Genomic DNA, 20,380 nt, shown 5'->3' with positions numbered 1-20,380 from the left:
GATGGAACAGTTGTCTATTCTGCAAGTGTCCAAGTAACATATCATTATTTTTTTTATTATTTTAATAAGCTGTGACTCATAATTGTGTTCTTACTGAAACACAGAGTGACATGACATTTTCTGACACTTCACAATAAACATAAATCAGAGCTTTAACAGTGTTCAGTGCTTGTAGACAGAATAATTGCCATCACTCGCTCTGCATAACAATCACACCATATTGTGAAAAAGCATTGAAGAGTTGACTCGGCCTAGCGTTTAGTCTCTTTAAGCTAACAGTAGTAAGTCATGTTAATGCACACAGCATAAAGACAACCACAAGAAAAGATAAATAAAGAAAAGATAATAAAGAAAACAAATCACAAGATATTTATGTTCCTTAAGGGGAACTAGCGGTATATTAGCACAATGCTACATTATACAGATTTACTGTGTGTGATGACTGATTGTTGTCTAGTTTTCCTCTTTTTTATTAAGACACACATCAGCTGTGTTTTAACCAGAGTAACAGTTACTTTCACATTTTCACGTGGAACAATTCACATTTATAATCATGCATTAAATCTTCACTCTCTATTATTTACTTTCACAGGAGGAACTGTTCAGTAAGTATAAAGTCTTTTCTCTGATAGTGATGTGTTGATGCTGCATGAATAATATATTTATTGTGCAGATAAAATAGATTGGACTGTGCTGTGTGTTCAGAGTGCAATAACACACACACACACACACACACACACACACACACACACACATATATGTTATCAATTTATTATTTAAGGCAAAAAATGTTCATGTTGATTTGTTAGATTTTATACAAATCTGAAAAATTATAGCTGAACATGTTTGTACTAAAAGCACAGAGTGAAGATTGTGTAGCAGATATTCTGTCTATAAATCATAAGTTTTTCTCTTTATATTTTATCTAACATTACATTTCTCTCTGTTGTTTCACACGACACCTTCAGTTTCGGTAAGTAAATAACTCGACTTCACACTAATGATAAACACTGATATTATATAAACTTTTCACATGTATTAGATTTTAATTCAGGATTCAAATAGAAATATAAAAGCATACACAATCATATAAGATTAAAAATATATATATTTTACAAGTGTCCAAGTACGATATCAGCATTTTATTTTATTTCTATAAGAAGTCAGTCATAATTGTGTTCTGATATTCTGTATATTCTGTAACACGGGTCTCACGAGGGGCAGAACCACACATAAATACTCTGCACTGTTCAGAACGGGCAGGTCCACAGGCTGCTACCCCACGGAGTTCTGAACAGGCCGAGGCGCGGCCAGGTAGACACGCGGTTGCCAGGCAACACTGCAGTAACGTAATCAGTGTGAACGCGAAACACCTGGTGCTGTGTTTATTTAGGGTCTGATACCTCCGTCTATAAGGGGCCAAAGAAAGAAAGGAAGAAAGAAAGATAAAAATATAAAAAGAAAAGGAAGGACAGAGACAGAACATTCTCAAGGGAGGGAGAGAGGCAAAGACCCAGCCTCTGTCTCACTAAGACACTGACGTGAGAGAGAGAGAGAGAGAGAGAGAGAGAGCAACACACCTCAGTTTTCTCTCTTATAAATCCTCGGTAAGATCGAAGGCCCAGAGAGGATCTAAAGTTTATTTTTAGTTATCAGAGCCCCATCCGTTCTCGTGTATTTGGCGGAGCTCTGTTTATTTTTGTGTTTTCAGTTCTCTTTTGTTTCCTTTTCCTAATTAATAATCCCACACCATCTCGAAACGGGAAGGTCTTCCCATCCGCATCATGAGAGTAACCCTATTTAGTAACAGAGTAACAGGTAAATAGTTATCTTTAACAGTATTTGGACCAGTAACAGAACATGCTAAGTCTTTAAGAGCCAGTGGTTTGACATCAATAAAGACAGAAAACAGTAATTTGCGTTGTTGTGATCACTCTTTGTTTAACAACAGGAACAATAACAACAGTGTAACAATTTAATTCAGAGAATGTATATAAAGAAATAAGAAAATAATAAAGCCGGCATAGGTTTCCCTTAAAACAAAAAAAATAAACCCAGTTCCAAAAATAGTCCTATTGCTCGTTGGGGCCCTTTTTTCTTTTGGTTAAATCAGTGTCATGACAGTACCAGTACCTGTTCCGGTATCAGTATACCAGTACTTGTGGATCCTACCACACAATCCGTGAAGAAGAGAAAGTGAGACTGCGCAAAGACTTTTGCTCGTGGGTCCGTGGCTCACCACCCAACGTACACTGGGAATCTTTCGGGGTTTCAGGATGTGAACATCCAATTCAACTCCAACCGGAAGGGCTTCATCTCCAGGCCGGGCATGACTTCCGATCCATGTGCATCTATGGAAATAATCTGGCAAAAAAACCTGACCTATGGGTTGGCCAGAAGAAATCCAAACGCTCATTACGTTCATATTCTGTCTATCTCATGCATTATCAACAATCAATAACATTCCACTTTATATCAACTGGTTCAAATCATGTTCTCAAGAAGGTTCAGTCGTACGACCATAATATATCAAGTATCAGATCCAAATGTTTATAGTAGTGAACTACAGTATAAATATACCCTAAAGTGCTTTTACATCCATGTTCATTCATTTTAAACAAAACCAATTCCAAGTATTTATGGTTATTGCTATTCAAAGTAGTAACAAACCCACAATGCAAATGCAATACAAATGAGAACTACAATTTGTGCAAAACAAATAATGCAAGAACATTCATAGAGATCTAGGAGGTACTAGTAAGGCTAGCGTGCTTTATCATCCCTCCCTGCACCGGTAACAGTGAAGGAATGCACTAAATATTAACCTCTTAAATCACTGACAAGAAATTCACATACATATGCTTTAACACTTTTTTTTCCTTTTACACACAAAGTCAACATACTGATATAGAAAACAGCATCTTTTGCAAACTCAACTGGAAATAAATCCATTTTTGCAATGATAAGAGTGCATGTAGCACTAAGCACCCAAGCTAACAGGGTAGCTAGGATCACATTAGCAACATTAGCATCGTGATACACCACTGAGTAGCTATTACAGCCAGTAACAGCCTTTCTAAACGGCAGCTTATCAACTGTTACCATTTCCAGCATAATTAGTTCCTTTACAGGTAACCTAAAAGGTCTCAAGAGTTTTTATTTTTATTTTTTTACTCATTGTTGAGTCAGTGAGTGGGTCTCTTTAAGTTGGTTGTCCGATTAGCGAAAATCGCTCTTTTTCTATCTTTTTATGCATTTGATCACTTATTGTAGATGGCGTTTTTTTCCTAAACCTACCTTTATAACAAACACATATTTATTCATTGTCATCACTTAACTATTTTTTTCTCTTGATACATAGAAAATGTACTTTGATTAATTAACCTAAACATTTATCTCAAGACTCAATTAACTTTAAGAAAGGGATTATTATGCCAAGACTTCGTTCTAAGACCTGGTTACATAAGCACTTTCACAACCTCTGTTTCATTCACCCCCTCTGAAGCCCTTCGTTAGGGCTCTTATAAACATCAAAATATCTCATGGTGCGGCTCTCCATACCGCACCACGTAACATATTCCTTCATGTACTACAATAGCACATAGATATATTACAGAATATTTAACTATAGATTTAAAATACACAGGGGGAAATGCACATATACTGACATACTGTATATTGGTAAATACATGCAGATATCAGAAAATAGTATTTTCCAATAAATCACAAGATATTTCTGTTCCTTAAGGGGAACTAGCGGTATATTAGCACAATGCTACATTATACAGATTTACTGTGTGTGATGACTGATTGTTGTCTAGTTTTCCTCTTTTTTATTAAGACACACATCAGCTGTGTTTTAACCAGAGTAACAGTTTCTTTCACATTTTCACATGGAACAATTTACATTTGTAATCATGCATTAAATCTTCACTCTCTATTATTTCCTTTCACAGGGGATTTCTTCACGTGAGTATAAAGTCCTTTCTCTGATAGTGATGTGTTGATGCTGCATGAATAATATATTTATTGTGCAGATGAAATAGATTGGACTGTGCTGTGTGTTCAGAGTGCAATAGCACATAGATATATGAGCATCATGAGCATAGTGTAGTGAACACAACAGACTGTGATCGCTGGCAGAACATTCATCATGCTGTTGTCTAGTTTATCATTAGTGTTACACACACACATACACACACACACACACACACACACACACACACACACACACACACACACACACACACACACACAAATCTGACCTACACACTGATCCTGAGAGATAAAACGTTCAAGGTGTGTTTACAAGTGACACACACTCATTAGTGAACAATCTCATCATATTGAATTAATTTATTTATGAAGACAGAAGAACTTGTCTTTATTTTTTTCCCTGATACAGATAGAAATGGGGTAAAACATGGTGATGCTTATACTTTATTCACAACTTTTATTTAATGATTTAAATATTAGCTATAAATAGATGATTAACTATCTGTTATTATATTTACTATAAAAAGTTGTAGTTAAACATCTTTGTACTGAAATCACAGTGTGAAGATTGTAGTTTTTCTCATTATATTTTATCTAACATTACATTTCTCTCTCTGTTGTTTCACACGACACCTTCAGCACGGGTAAGTAAATAACTCGACTTCACACTAATGATAAACACTGATATTTTATAAACTTATCACATGTATTAGATTTTAATTCAGGAATCAAAATAGAAACATAAAACTATTTTCAGATGATGTTTATGTGAAGGACTCTGATCAGTAAGTGAGATTCCACTTCCATCAGTCAGCTTCTTTCCCACAATGCACCTGTGTGTAACCCCACTGCACTGCAATAATGTAGACAGGGACGTTTACCATGTCGACGAAAAGACACAACAAACATGTAACATATAACACACACCACTGCCAGACTCCATCAGAATCTCTCTCCTCTTATACACTCCATTTTCTCCTGCACTAATAAGGAGCTACACCTCAGTATGGGGACGAGATCTAAATACACTGATGAGGCGTTAATGTTCTCCACATACACAGATCTGTAATTACACATGATAATAGCAGAACACTTTTTGTGTTTTTTGCATATTTGTATGGAAGTGATGGAATAAAGACACATAAGTTTATGATTTATTTGTTTCCCGCTGTGTGACTTTTCCCTCCACAGTTATGTTTCTGTAGCTGATAAATCTCTCCAGTGTGAGCAGATGATCATCAGCACAGAGTAACAGAATGTTCTGTAGATTTACTGTGATGACTAATTGTACATCCTTAACTAGCTTTCCTTTGTTTATGAACAGACACATAAACTGTGTTATGTACAGAGTAACAGTTCAATCATGCACAAAACATTTACACTTTATTATTCACTGTGACAGATCATAGGGAATCCACAGAGGAGAGAGGAGAGAGGTGAGAAAGACATTAATTTAAAAAATATTATTTATATGTTTGTGCTACTTGTATAATGTACCACTGAGCATCATGAGCATAGTGTAGTGAACACAACAGAACTGAAATTCATTATGCTGTTGTCTAGTTTGTCATTAGTGTTCTACACACATACAAATCTGACCTACACACTGATACTAAGAGGTAAAAAGCTAAAGGTTTTTGTTTGATTGTAATTTTATAGTAATAACTCCTTTATAATGTTACTGAGTCTGACTAATATTACTGTAGTGTTCACTGCCCGGCCTCCCAAAAAGTCACACACACTAATATTTCATTTGATCACGCTCTTTCCTTATGGTGTGTAATGTGGTGGATAATTCCTGTGTATAAATGCTTCCTCATGCTCACAGAGCCCAGCGTATGTCCAGGACATCTGGGAAGAATAATGATGTATTGATGTAATAACCTGGTCATTCAGTACATTTAATTAGATTATTTTTGTTCTGATTAGCCTCATTAACAAGTGGTTTTCTGATAGTCACACAGCTGTTTAGTCCCAATCCTGTGAGCTCTGTGATTTCTGCTGTCACTTCAGTGAGGATTTTTTATGATTTAACTTTTTTTAAAAGTTTAAAGTGTTTGATATCAGATCACGTTCATTAATGATTTTTTCAGTTCATATTTTTTTCATGAAGTTTACAGTTTTTTTCTTTTTTGTCCAGGTAGTGTAGTGTATATAACTTTAGTGAGAGAAGTGTTAGAGAGTCCACGCTAGATAATAGTGCATGAAAGAGATTATAACAGAATGTGAGTGAGTGATTCAGTAAATTTGTTTCTTACAGAGTTAATATGATAAAGCTAAAGCCATTTCTTTACCAAAATCAGCAGAGAAACAGAAGACAGACAAACTAATGCAGGACAAAACGTATTTACTGAGAACAGACACAGAATGTTTATATCTAATACTATTCCATATAATACAGAGACATTTACAAAAATTACCAAAGCACTTTTAGGAATCTAATCAAACTTTCTTTGTATTTTTGTCAGATGATCAAGTAAAAGACATCCGGGTTATTCAGGTGAGTAAACTGTACTAAACTATTAATGTTCATAAATCTCTTACTGATACTAGCAGCTTAAAAACATCTTAAATTGTTATAATAAGTCTATTACCCAGTGATGGGTTACTATGGTTACAGCTCACAGTGATGGTCAGAAAAACTATCACACGACTGACACATTGAATAGAAACATGGACATTGAGCTGTTTGTTAATGACATTTAACAGGCAGGATGCAAGTACAGATTAATATGTTAAATAAAAAAGTTTTTCCTTTATACATTAAACACATGTGAACTTTGGCTGTGGCTCGGCTACAAACTAAAGGCTAATGCTAATGATCGTGCTAATGCTAAAGCTTATACAAGCAAACAAAACAAAATACATTAGGATTCTAAACAGAAGACTTTAAAACACGACTTTAAATAGACAAACTAATTAAACTAAACAAGGTGCAGGTGATCACAATTAACATCATGTGACTGACATGTGAGGTGCAATGCATACTGGGAACTGAAGTCTGGAACAAACATGAACATGAAAGTCCTACAGAACACACACAACAGGAACACACAGGGAAAACATGACAGTTAACAATTTACTGTGATTACTGATGTCATAATTATTGATATGATTGTAAACAATTTGTTTAAACATAAACAAAATAAATCATGAAGCAAGAAAAAAACAAGCTAAATAAATTATTACCTTCACGCATATTGAATTTGATCTGCACACTTTGTTTTAAATTTTATTTATAGAGACATAAAAAGGTTTAATACATATTTAATTGAACATGAGGATCTGTGTAGAGACCCAACACCAGGAACAACATTAATTTACTTAAAACCATTTTATTAAAATCTGTAGGGCAAATTTAATGTCACTTAGAACAAATCCATGACAAACTCTCAGTGTCTGAATTGTATTGTGTGTTTTAATCATGACTGTCATGAAAGTATAAGTCAGCTAACAAACATTGTCCTTAAAAATGATATCAATGTCTGGGACAGTTGACTTTCATGCATAAGTATATTAATATATTGTGTTATTGTGTGAAAACACAATATATTGCAGCCAAAATAATAATAATAATAATAATAATAATAATAATAATAATAATAAACAGATCCAAACACTTGATTCTCCTGTAGAGGGCAGGATGTTTATTTCTCATTTAACAATCAGGTTAGTGTTAGTAATATCACCTGTCTCTCTCTCTCACACACACACACACACACACACACACACACACACACACACACACACACACACACACACACAGTGATGTGAACAGAGAAACACTTTATGTTTATTTAACACTTTATTTACATACAGTATGGAGTCAGGTATAAAACCTTCACACTGATTTATTCTCTTCCACAGAGAGACAGAAAATGGACAGAAGATGAGAGAATGAAAATGAAGATCTCGGCTCTACAGACTGGTGAGTGTGGAAGGAGCTACAAAAGTAAACACACCTGATCATGTGTTGTACAGTAAAGTGTTCAATAGTGAGATCTCCAGTAAGCATCTGAAACTCACAACTTTTTTTCCACACTCTCTATTATTATATTCTCTATTATAAACATTATTTAAATATTATGGAGAAAGCACACAGAAAGTGTTTATGGAGGAGGAAAAACTTAGTGATATTCACTATGCACACTTAACGTTTAATATCTGTAACTATGAATTAATCTAAGTCACACGTTTTAAACTCAAGGCGCTGGGTCCAAACACACCTTAAATGGGATTCAGTGATTGATGCCAAATCCTGAAACACATCTGAAACACATCACCCAGTGTACAGAGCAATAAATACAGTCTGCTGGGGAAAAGAGAAGATGAGAGAGAGACAGGAGACTAAGTACATGTCAGTTCCTAACAGAGACAGTCCTGTGTGAGTTCTCCATGAATCTCCTAATGTTAGATATTTTTAAAGTTTGGAAAAAACCTAAAAAAAAAAAAAATACAAAAATTAAAATAAATAAATAAAAAATAGCAAAGTTATTACTTGATATTTCAAACACTTGTTTACCCTACTTGGCCCTACTTTCAATGCCTAGTTTAATAGATGTTAATTACCAGAAAAATATATTGAAAAATAATAAATAAATAAATAAATAAATAATGTTAAATAATGCTTACATGTACTGGGTGTGATTTGAGTTTGACATCCTGCTCTAAAGCTGGCGTTCTCACCCAGTGGGGCGTGGCTGTTGTACTGTTACATTAGAATATCAGAGTGCCGATGGACACATCATCAGATAGAGACAAATGTTTTGACACCAGCTAGCTAATGTTTGGACACAGTTACAAAATGGAGAACTTTTTGAAATAAAACTATGATGTGGGAGATAAACCTGTGCTAGTGAATGCTCCAAGACATGTGCTGTAATGTATTCAGTGACGATAAATACATTAATTGTGTATTTATAGTGGCAGGCAGTGTGTTGAATGTTCTGAAATCATGTCAAATTAAGCTAAAAAACCATCAAAGCTCAGAAGCACTTAAACACAAAGCACCCAAGATGTGTTGGGAAGCCAAAAGAATATATTTTAATGAAAAGGGTTGTGTTTCTGGCACAACAGAAAGTCATCACAATATTAACAGTGCAGTCAGAAGCGTTGTTGAGAGATAGTTATTTGGTTTCTGCTCATATAGATGGAGCTTGTTTTGTATAACGGTTAAGATTTGTGCAGGGAGTTAATGGGGAACCCACTGCAAACACAATTCAGTCCATACCACTGTCTACTGACACCATGAGCAGAAGAATTGTTCTCATGAGTGATGACATTGAATGTCAACTTGTGGAAAGAATAAAGACACGCAGATAATTTGCCATACAGGGGGACAAGTTTACTAACGTTAGCAACGCTGCTTTATTGTTAGTTTTTGTTAGATTCCACATGGACAGTAATTTGCATGAAGACTTGTTTTTTGCAAAGAGCTTTACACAAGAACAGTGGCTTACAGATAATGTTATGAGTTACGTTGATGATTTCTTCACTAAAAAAGGGCTTGATTGGAAATACTGTAATGGTGTTTGCACAGACAATGCTAAGTTGATGACAGGGATACATCGTGGTGTTGTAAAACAGATCCAAGATAGAACCCCTGACACCAAGTGGACACACTGTCTCTTACTGTACATAGGGAAAGTCTAGCCATAAAGCAGATGTCACCAGAACTGCATGAAGTCATGAACGTGTCTTTGGAAATGGTGAACTATATCTATAAAAATGCACTGAACTCAAGGTGTTGTGCAGCTCTGTGTGAAAGACTAGATGCAGATCATCTGCAGTTCTTGTACCACTGAAATATAATGGCTTTCAAGAGGACGTGTGCTTAATCACCTTTTAGAACTAAGAGAAGTTATTCCTTGCAACAGAAAAGTCAAGGAGGGACGATTTGTGATGTTTTCACTTCTAAGTGAAAGTCTGGAAGCCTCACCTCTTGTCAACATATCCAGTATAACCCAGCATTAGACTCTGTTGTCACAAAAGTTTGCAGTTTTACTTTTTACAAAGAATTGTTTGGTTTTTGGACCCTTTATCTGTGGATTCTGCTTCAGAAGACATGATTCTGTTCACTGTTTTGGAAGATGAACTGATGGATGAATCAGCAGACAGCAGGCTGAAGCTTCAGTTCCAACAAGTTGACCTTGATTCATTCTGAATACAACCTGACAGTCAGTGTCCATCCATGTCAAAATGGACAATCACATTTCTGTTCCCTTTTACAACCACCTGTTTATATCAGTCAGAGTTTCCACTGTGACTGTCAGAAAATCAAAAGCACAAAACAAACTGAATACAACATTGAGTGCTACTCTGCATGTCAGCCTCTCACCCGTCCCACCTAGACTTGATCTCCTTATTTCCAAGCAAGTCCAGGTGTCTCACTAGTGGGAAATGGAATATTTATTTTAGTCGTTACAGCTGACGGTGGCAAAACACATTACTGTCTACTTTATTTTATTTTTTTTATTTTATGCATTTTCTTTATTGTGGGCCTTAAATTTCAAAAGTTTGAGAACCCCTGCTCTAAAGCATGTATTATACAGACATTAAAATTAAAGCCTTGAATATTTAGCCAGTTTTAAACTGACCTACATTTAGGTATATAAAATGGGATGATGATATAATAAGTAAGAGTGTGACGTGGTTTTACTATAATAAAATCAATCAGTCAATGTTTCTAATTAATTAAATTGCTCACTTTAGTTTTTCTAATGAATAATTACAAATTGTAATTTTGACTTTAGTCATAACAAGCTGTACTTCTGTAACTGATGACTGATTATGATCACATTAATCATTCAGTTCACTCTCCTGCTTAATATTTTAAAGACCATGAACATAAAGACCAACAGCTGGAGGATTATAAAAGCCAAATAGAGAATAAAGATACAGAACTGAGAAACAGAGAGAAAATCATTGAGGAGAAAGACGCACAACTCAAAGATACAAATACAACACTAGAGAAGACGAGTAAAGAGCTAGATGAGAGAGACAGAGCTCTACATGAGAAAGATCAACAACTGAAACTGAAAGACACACAGATACAGGAGACACAAATACAAGTGGAGGAAAAGGACAACAGACTCGTGGAGAAGGAGAAAGAATTAAATGATAAAAATGAAGAGCTGAAGATTCTAAAAGAACGTTTAGAGACTAATGAGAAGACTCTTTCTGAGAGAGACGCAGTGTTGATGGAAACTAATAATAAACTTCAACATGCTACTGAACAAGTTAAAGAGAAAATCTCACAACTAGAGAATATGAACAAACTGCTGAGTGAGAAAGAGAAACAGCTGAAGAACACAGATAAAGAGCTGGAAACCAGTAAAAACAAACAGGAGACACTGGGACAGGAGCTGCAGGATGAGAAGAGACAACTAGAGGAGATGATGATCGTACTGGAGCAACAGAAAACTGAGATAGCAGAAAAAAACAAACAGCTTGAAGAGACAGAGAGACTTCTAACTAAGAAAAAGACACAGCTAATGGAGAGAGACAAACAGCTTCAGGAGAAAGACAAATGCCTAACAGAAAATCAAAAAATGCTTCAGATGAAGGACAAGACACTGGAAGAGAAGGACACACTGCTCAGAGAGGTGAAAGAAGAATTATACAAAACAAATCGGACATTAGAGGAGAATCAGTCTCAGTTAAAAGACAAAGAGAGACAACTGGAGAGTGTAATGAATGAACTGGAATCCAGTAATCTAAAACTGATGGAGAAAGACAAACTGCTTCAGGAGAAAGACAGACATCTGTCTGAAAAATCACAAATATTGCAAATGAAAGATGCTGCACTGGAAAAGAATAAGACATGTCTCGAACAGATACAAACTGAAATGAACAAAACAATTAAGGAATTAGAAGAGAGTCAGCGAAATGCTGCGGAGAAAATCTCACAACTGGAGAATATGAGCAAACTGCTGAGTGAGAAAGAAACACAGCTTCAGGAGAAAGACAAATGCCTGACAGAAAATCAACAAATGCTTCAGATGAAGGACAAGACACTGGAAAAGAAGGACACACTGCTCAGAGCGGTGAAAGATGAACTGGGGAAAACAAAGAGGACATTAGAGGAGAATCAGACACAGCTGAAAGACAAAGAGAGACAACTGGAGAGTTTAATGAATGAACTGGAATCCAGTAAAAACAAACTAACTGAACGAGACAAACAGCTTCAGGAGAAAGACAGACTTCTAGAGGAGAAAACAAAGCAGCTGCAGGAACAGACAGATCCAGAATCATCAGCCCCCATCAGGAGAAGAAACAGCAAGGGAGGGTTACATCCAAATAGTGAGTATTTTGTTACAGTAAGCACTTAAAATCTTTTCAAAACGTACTTGAAATATTAATCTACACCTAATAAATCATATGTAAGAACATGAAATATACTGTAATGATACTTAATGATGCAACTCTTCAGCTACTGTAAGGACGTGTAATTTAAACAGTGAAAGTGATTAATTATAGAAGAATGTCTCTCTCATTCTGACTGGTTCTGATGTTTCCTAGTGAGTGGAGAGACTCAGGACTCAGCAGCACCAATCAGGAGAAGAAACAGTATGGATGGACATCGTCCTGATTGTAAGTGATTAATGTTAGTTGTTCAGTGTGTAACTCAACACTAGTTTAGGGGTAAAAGAGACGACTATAAAGAGACACAGCAGGCAGATGTAGACATTTACATTTATTAATCAGATTACAGTAAAAAGACCAATATTGTGTAAAACTGACATAAAATATCATTCACAAATAAAAAACATCTAATAGAGAAATATCAGTAAATATCCAGGGATCCTGAACAGAGTAACAGAATAGGATTTGCCCTTTTTGTTTGTGTGAAATGGAATTGTAGCTGTTAAAGGAGAAAGATCACTAGTGGGAGGGACTTAGAAATGACCAAATTAGGACAAAGTGGGTAAAATAATTATTCATCAGCTAGGAATATACATGAACATTAGCTTTATTGTCACACAATATATACAATATTTTCAGTGTGTAAATAAATGTATGAAATATCTTAAGTCCAGTATATTGTATGTGTGTGTGCGGTAGAAATAAGTCAGCCTCACCGGTTTCAATGAATCAGTTCGGGAGCACGATGATAGAAAATGTCTGTCCTGTAAATCTGTCCTGATGGTGAATAATCTTAAATTCAGAAAATCCTCAACAAAACAGAGTTCACAGTCCAATACAGTGAAAAACAGCTCTGAGACAAAATGGTGTCCGTTCAAGCGCAGTAAACACCATGTGTGTTGTCCCTCCAGGGTTGAATTTAATTGAGGTCAGCTGACTCGTTAGACATGTTTAAAAAGACTTACAGGCAGGTACTGTTTATGGCCACATGATGGCCGTGTGGGGAAAGGGGACAGATGTACCACTCAGATTTACCCAAGTGGATTGTTATGCATTACATTGTATATTTGTGTCGAAGATGAATGAGACTCATTTTGTCAGAGCCAAATAATTTTATTTTCATTTATTCCTTATAGAACATTTGTGCAGAGATAAAATTAGTTTTAAATTCAACTTGCTGTAACATAAAATGATAATAATTTAATCAAATTGTCAAATTAACTTTCAAGATGCAATTATTAGTGTTGCGACACTGACCTTTTACTTTAAATAGTAGCCAACAACAAAAATAATGATAATAATAATAATAATAGTAGTAGTAGTAGTAATAATATTGGAGGTAATAAAAATGTAGGTCAATTTTATTTCCAAACAAAGTTTTTGCATATACACTCAGCAACGTCCTCTGACTTTCAACTGTTTTTACTTTCAGTAAACTTAATGTGTAAATATTTGTATGAACACTAAAAGAGTCAACACCATAAGACATAAAATAAAAATGTTTCCCAATGTGTCCCTGAATGAAGGGAGGCTCAAAATCAAAAGTACCAGTCAGTATCTGGTGTGGTCACCAGCTGCTTGAAGTACTGCAGTGCATCTCCTCCTCATGGACTGCCTATTGCGGACAGTCTGAGCACTGATGGAGGGATTGTGTGTTCCTGGTGTGACTCGGGCAGTTGTTGTGGCCATCCTGTACCTGTCACGCAGGATACGTGTGATATTCGGATGTACCGATTCTGTGCAGGTGTTGTTACACGTGGTCTTCCACTGCGAGGATGATTAGCTGTCCTTCCTGTCTCCCTGTAGCGCCGTCTTAGGCGTCTCACAGTGCGGTCATGGCGATTTATTGCCCTAGCCACATCAGCAGTCCTCATGCCTCCCTGCAGCATGCCTAATGCACGTTCACACAGATGAGCAGGGACCCAGGGCATCTTTCTTTGGGTGTTTTTCACAGTTGGTAGACGACAAGTCTCTTTAGTGTCCTGCGTTTTTAGAACTGTGACCTTAAATGCCTACTTTCTGTAAGCTGTTAAGGTCTTGACGACCATTCCACAGATGCATGTTAATTCATTGATTATGGTTAATTGAACATGCATGGAAAACATTGTTTAAACCCTTTACAATGAAGATCTGTAAAGTTATTTGGATTTTTACGACATTATTGTTGAAATACACAGTCCTGAAAAAGGGGCCGTTTCTTTTTTTGCTGAGTATATAATTAAGCTACTGTATCAGTTTTAGTATTAATATTATTTGACTTTTTTTATCTGAGTTCGGAATGTTTCACCTGACAACCTACACACTAAGAGTGAGTGCAACTCAGTGAGTGTAAATGCAAGTTATGCGCCCATAGGAATGAGCAAAATAATTGAATATTTTAAAAGTGGGATACCAGGCTTTGCAAAAATTATATAAAATTATTTTTTATATACAGTGGAACCTTGAATTACAAGCATAATTCATTCCGGAAGTGGGAACCCATAAGAAATAATGGAAAATCTAAATATTTGTTCCACAGCCCCCCCAAAAATACATAAAAATAATTAAATACAAAATATAAAGTAAAAATAAAACAAATTAACCTTCACTTTAGCTTAAAAAAAAGTGTTTCCATTTGTGCGTGCAGGCACTGTGTATGTATGTGTGTGTAAATCTAAAGTAATCTCCCCTCTCCCTCTTCTCGTCTTACAGTTTACCCTTCCTCCACTCTTTTCACTCACACAAGAGAAACACTGTTTTATCGGAAAATAAACAAGAAATCTCTCTAATGACACTTGATTGAGCGACACACTAACGGAATCACTGCTGTAAAGTAAAAATAAAACAAATTAACCAGCACTTTACATTTGAAAAGAATCGCGACAGAGCAGTGTTTCAGTGTAGAGCAGCGAGAAAGAGTGTGTGTGTGTCTGTGAAGGCGAAAAGTAGGAGGTGTGTATGTGTGTGTGTGCCTGGCACGGTGTCAAATGACGCGCGCACACACACAGACACAGAGAGCAGGCAAAGATCAGGCTAAACCTTGAGCAGAGAGAGAAAATGTATTTTTAACCTTTCTAATGAGACTTGCTTTTGCTTTACACAAGCGCTGTACACACACGCATACAGACACAAAATAAAATATGTTTTACAAACACACGTGGTGACAGTGTTATAGTAAACAGTACACGCGTGCACGGATGTTGATTATACCAGTAAGAGACAAGCACTAAGACCCAGCAGGGGAGACAATTACCCACAATTCCGCGAGAGAAAAAATGATGGCTCAGTTGTGATCACGTGACGCTCGGCGTCAAAACAAGAAGCGCATGCGTGATACATGATACTTGGTGCTCGTGAATCAGGACTTGTTGGTTTTCCAAGTCAAAATTTATTTAAAAAAATTGCTCGTCTTGCGGAACACTCGCAAACGACGTTACTAGCAATCCGAGATTTCACTGTAGTACATTTTACAGCATAATATTTGTCAGGTCGGACACATACTTTTGAAATAAACTTGCCCAGTTATATTTTGAGGTTGTCCCAGTCAATTGGACAACTGTAAATTCTCCTAGGGAGAGACTTGTTCATTTTGTGAAAATAAAACACAAAATGTAACATTTGTGTTACTTATGTAACACAATTTGTAAGCATATAGAAAGAGCTGACTATGATAAATTTGATACAAGTTACCTAAAGAATGGACCATCAGTCCACCAACATACTCCAGAGAACAACATAATCACCACAATGCAGTAAGTGATTCTGTATTAAATGACTTATTCTTGTTCATTTTCAGTGGGTGGAGAATCGTCTAGTCCACATTCTCCAGTGTCGGTTCCTGTAGCAGAACTGAGGCTGGTGCTGCTGGGGAGGACGGGGTCTGGGAAGAGTGCAGCAAGAAACACCATCCTGAGCAGAGAGGAAAGGAACCAGGCTGCTACATCTACAGCTACATCTACATCCACCCAGCAGAGTGAGAGCACACAGGGGGAGGTGGCTGGGAGAAAGGTGACTGTGGTGGACACTCCTGACTGGTTCTCTCCTGGACTCTCTCTGGAGAAGCTGAGACAGGACGTGGGACTCTGTGTTCATCTGTCTGCTCCAGGACCCCACGCCTTCCTCTTGGTAATACCTGCTAAGCAGTCTACAGGGGAGGGGAGGGGGATGCTGGAGAAAATGGAGGAGATTTTTGGAGAGAGATGTTGGAGAAACACCATGATCATATTCAGTGTTACTGAAGAACTTCAGAAGAAGAACATTGAGGAGTTTATTCAATCAGGAGACCAGGAGGTCCAGAGACTAGTGGAGAAATGTGGGAACAGGTTTCACTGTCTCAACATTAAGGAGAGTGGAGATGGTTCTCAGGTCTCAGAGCTGCTGGAGAATATAGAGAAGATGGTGGAAGGAAGCAGGGAGAAATTCTACAGCAGTGAGATCTACCTGGAGACAGAATCTCAGATTAGAGCGATGGAAACTAAGATCCTAAAAGAAAGAGAAGAGAAAAGAATGAAAGAGGAGATGGAAGTGAAGGGAAAAAAAGATAAGGAGGTGCAGGACTCTTTGAGAAAAATGGAAGGAATAATCCAGGAGCATGAAGGAGACATCAGACAACTGAATGACCGAACAACTGAACTGGAGAGAAAGATGAAAGAAGAGAGAGATGAAGAGAAAAAGAGAGAACTTGAGAGGGAGTTAAAACGTGAGGTAGAGCGAAGGACAGAAATGGAAAAAAAGCACCAACAGGAGATGGAGGAGATCAGGGAGGTGTATGAAGGAAAGGTCAGGATGGAGACAGAGAGAAACTTCATGAAGATCATCCTGCCTGAACTCCAGAGAAACATTTTGGCCTCAAAAACAAAGATGCAGGAAGAGTTCAGCAGTCAGATGGAGAAGAAGAACAGAGAGCTGGAGACTCTTAAAGAGAAACTTTCAGATCTCACAGAGACTCACAATGTGCTTGAAGAGGTTTATGAGAAAACTGTGAGAAGCAGCTCAGAGTCAGAGAGAGCAGCTGTAACAGGGGAGGCATCGAAGGGAATTTCTCAGAAATTTAAAGAATTCTTTCACTAAATAACAGAGTTCATAAAGCCACAGACACTCACCCAGTCAGAGAAGAATGTCCTATTCTCATGGGACTAGTATTACCTGGAGACCTCGAGGTTGCCTGTGATGTTAATCCAGTGTGAATCGGCCATGTCTGTAATTTGTAAAGTAAAAATTCCTCCGCAAATGAACTACCATATTTTAGCGAACACTGAGGTCCTGTGATATTATTAGTCCTGTGTGAATCAGCATTTCTGTGATTTGACCAGGATTTGGTGAAGTTATCTATCAATTTTTCAAGGTTTTTGTTTGCTGCGCGCCTTTTTATTCATCTTTCGTGAAGAATTCGTTAGTGTTTTGAGAGTATTTTGTCATATCACTATATACCATACAACAATTCAATGTGCAGTAGGAGAAAGCAGAAAACCATCAGAAGAGCGAAAGCAAAAATATTGATTAGAAAGTGATTGATGAGATGTTTAGCAGGATGCAGTTAACACTTTTGTTGTTGGTCTTTCGGCAAAGAGTTTGCCACAGCAGAATAACCAGTCCGCACAACAACTTAGCACAGCTTTCACGCCGGATGCCCTTCGTGATGAAACCCTCCCATTTTATCCAGGCTTGGGACCGGCACTACATCCAGTGGCTGGGGATCGAACCCGGACTTTCCGCATGGCAGGCGAAACACCTACCACTGAGCCACCAGTGCCCAGGATGCAATAAACACTCATATATCATACAGTTAGACCTGGGGGACATGTGTAGCTCAGTGGTTAAGGTATTGGACTACGGTTCGGACGATCGCAGGTTCCCAGGCTCTGGATAAGAGCGTCTGCCAAATGCCTAAATGTAAATGTAGACCTGTAATAATAATTCCAAACAATAGTTGATTCAAAGTAATGCATAATTAAGCGAGGAGGTTCACGTCAAAATTCTCCAGTCATTCGATTTTAACCCTGTGAAATGTAAATGACACAGGGCACTATAACTATATTTGTTTCTTTTTTTTTTAATCCATCTAACCGCACATTCATAAATTCTCTCTCTGTCTCACACACAGTCTGCATATGCACGGACATACACACACGTACACACACACTTGCCAGGTATTTTCCAGTATATTCAAGAGATAAGTCAGTAAATTTGAGTTAAATTGCAGTCTTTGCTCATCCAGTGCGAATGTGCCACACGAAATGAAATTTTTAAATCACATGAGGTTCCCAAATAATACTAATCCCGTGTGAATAGTACATAAGTGTGCAGTCCAGAGACAGTGGACAGAACTGCACTGGGAGAAAAATTTATTTTTCTTTCTTATAGATGCACAGTATATAACTTATGTTGATTTTCAAAACACACACACACACACACACACACACACACACACACACACACACGCTAGGATAGGCTACCTCTCAATGAGGTCGTGTTATGATGAAGCTCCTCCCTACTGATTCAGCCCCCTCTCCTCCTGCTCTTTCTCATTCTGCCCTTCACTCCGGCCCTCATCATCGATTACAGTTCACTCCTGCTCTCCTCTATGACTCTAAACTTGCTCTTCTACACCTGTCTGATGATGCTGCACAATGAAGAGGAGGTGACTGCAGTAGTCTCATATGCTGTCAGCAGACAAATAAATGGGTCATTAATCAATAAATGTAATAATAATAATAATAATTTGTGTTAGCCCCGAATTGCACTGGCCCACTGGGAAAATACCCGGTATATCAGAGTACTAATCTGGCCCTGATGGTTGACGTAATGAGAAGAGAGATTAGCATAAGGTTAATGAAAGGAGCTAATAAGCTAAAAAACTGTTCTTTTACATTACAAAATCTCTGCAAGGAAATGCCTTAACCAGCATGTATAGTGTATGGATAGTTTATTTTTTATTTTCTTTTTTATTTGACATGTTTAATTGGCTATAAATGTGTATGATATAATAATGTGTATATATATAAGTTTAATTAAGTCTTTATTTGTCACATATACATGACTGTACAGTAAAATTCTTCTTTAAGTTGAGTGTTGTGAGTGGGGCATTTTGAACAATTTACAAATTGTAGAAATCTTATTATGCCTCAATGTGATCAATGCCTTTTATACTATAGAATTTTAAGAAAAACCATATGTAAATATAGATGAACATTTTATCTATTTATATTTACAGTTCATGTTGTGCTACATCCTCAAAACACTAGTTGCTGCTAGAAGCACAATCACCAGACTTGAACAATTTTTTTTAATTTAATTTTAGGTCTTGGCCGGTCATACAAGCATTTCACTGCATATCATACTGTGTATGACTGTATATGAATGTACGTGACAAATCAAATTTGTATTGAATTTGATTTTAAACAAAGCAAAAAGTGTCAGAGAACTGATTTTTACTGTAAGTTCAGATCGCTTGATGGTTTTACAGATGTTTTCTGTCCATTATTTGTTTGTTTGTTTGCCTTTGTTGTGTTGCGAAGTTTTCATTAAAAACATGAAGATACATTTTTGCTGGGACGGTCTGAGCAATTCTGCAAATCCATATTCAACATAATTTGAATGTATCACTGCATCACTGATCAACACTGCCATATTGTAGCCATTTATGGCTTTCATGTGCTATGATCTCAATAAAATTAATTTTTTTTTTCATATTTCGTACCATTTCTTTATGAAATCATCCTTCATTTTTACATGATCATTGTTTTTAAAACTGTTTTATATCTCTTATAATTACTGTAAGTATGGTGCTTTTATTCTCTAAATGTAGCTTCATTTAATATTCTTAATTCACAAATTAGTTTTATCCATCATGAAAGAACACTGAGGAAGATTAAATATATAAATTTGAAGTGATCTGCTAAAGAAGAAACAGAGAGCGGAATTGGACACTGAGTTCTACATTACAGTACATCATGGCTGGGTTTGTGTCCCTTGTCTATTAGATTTTGAGGCCTTTATTGAGACTGTACTGTTACTGATTAACAACAGAGTAAAATAATTG

At 36.7% G+C, this 20,380-nt stretch overlaps 1 protein-coding gene across 1 annotated transcript; it reads left to right on the top strand.

The window, feature by feature from the left end:
* Positions 1 to 4,225: 4,225 nt before the first annotated feature.
* On the top strand, positions 4,226 to 20,022 carry LOC128512103 (trichohyalin-like). The gene is made up of 7 exons (XM_053485236.1): positions 4,226 to 5,432; positions 6,465 to 6,496; positions 7,864 to 7,924; positions 10,834 to 11,779; positions 12,074 to 12,297; positions 12,517 to 12,588; positions 16,136 to 20,022. Exons 3-7 carry the CDS (start codon positions 7,894 to 7,896, stop codon positions 17,407 to 17,409), a joined length of 2,547 nt encoding a protein of 848 aa, XP_053341211.1. The 5' UTR covers positions 4,226 to 5,432; positions 6,465 to 6,496; positions 7,864 to 7,893; the 3' UTR covers positions 17,410 to 20,022.
* Positions 20,023 to 20,380: the final 358 nt, after the last annotated feature.

This window comes from Clarias gariepinus, chromosome 24, assembly GCF_024256425.1.
Source record: "Clarias gariepinus isolate MV-2021 ecotype Netherlands chromosome 24, CGAR_prim_01v2, whole genome shotgun sequence".
NCBI lineage: Eukaryota > Metazoa > Chordata > Actinopteri > Siluriformes > Clariidae > Clarias > Clarias gariepinus.
The sequence above is the reverse complement of the archived record's forward strand: the minus strand, read 5'-3'. Positions and strand labels throughout refer to the sequence as shown.

Bases quoted from the DNA above. Each gene is read 5' to 3' on its own strand.
- LOC128512103 (XM_053485236.1), top strand. From the start codon at position 7,894: ATGAAAATGAAGATCTCGGCTCTACAGACTG. The intron at 7,925-10,833 runs GTGAGTGTGGAA...AATATTTTAAAG, and splicing joins GATCTCGGCTCTACAGACTG to ACCATGAACATAAAGACCAA. The intron at 12,298-12,516 runs GTGAGTATTTTG...GATGTTTCCTAG, and splicing joins GGGAGGGTTACATCCAAATA to TGAGTGGAGAGACTCAGGAC.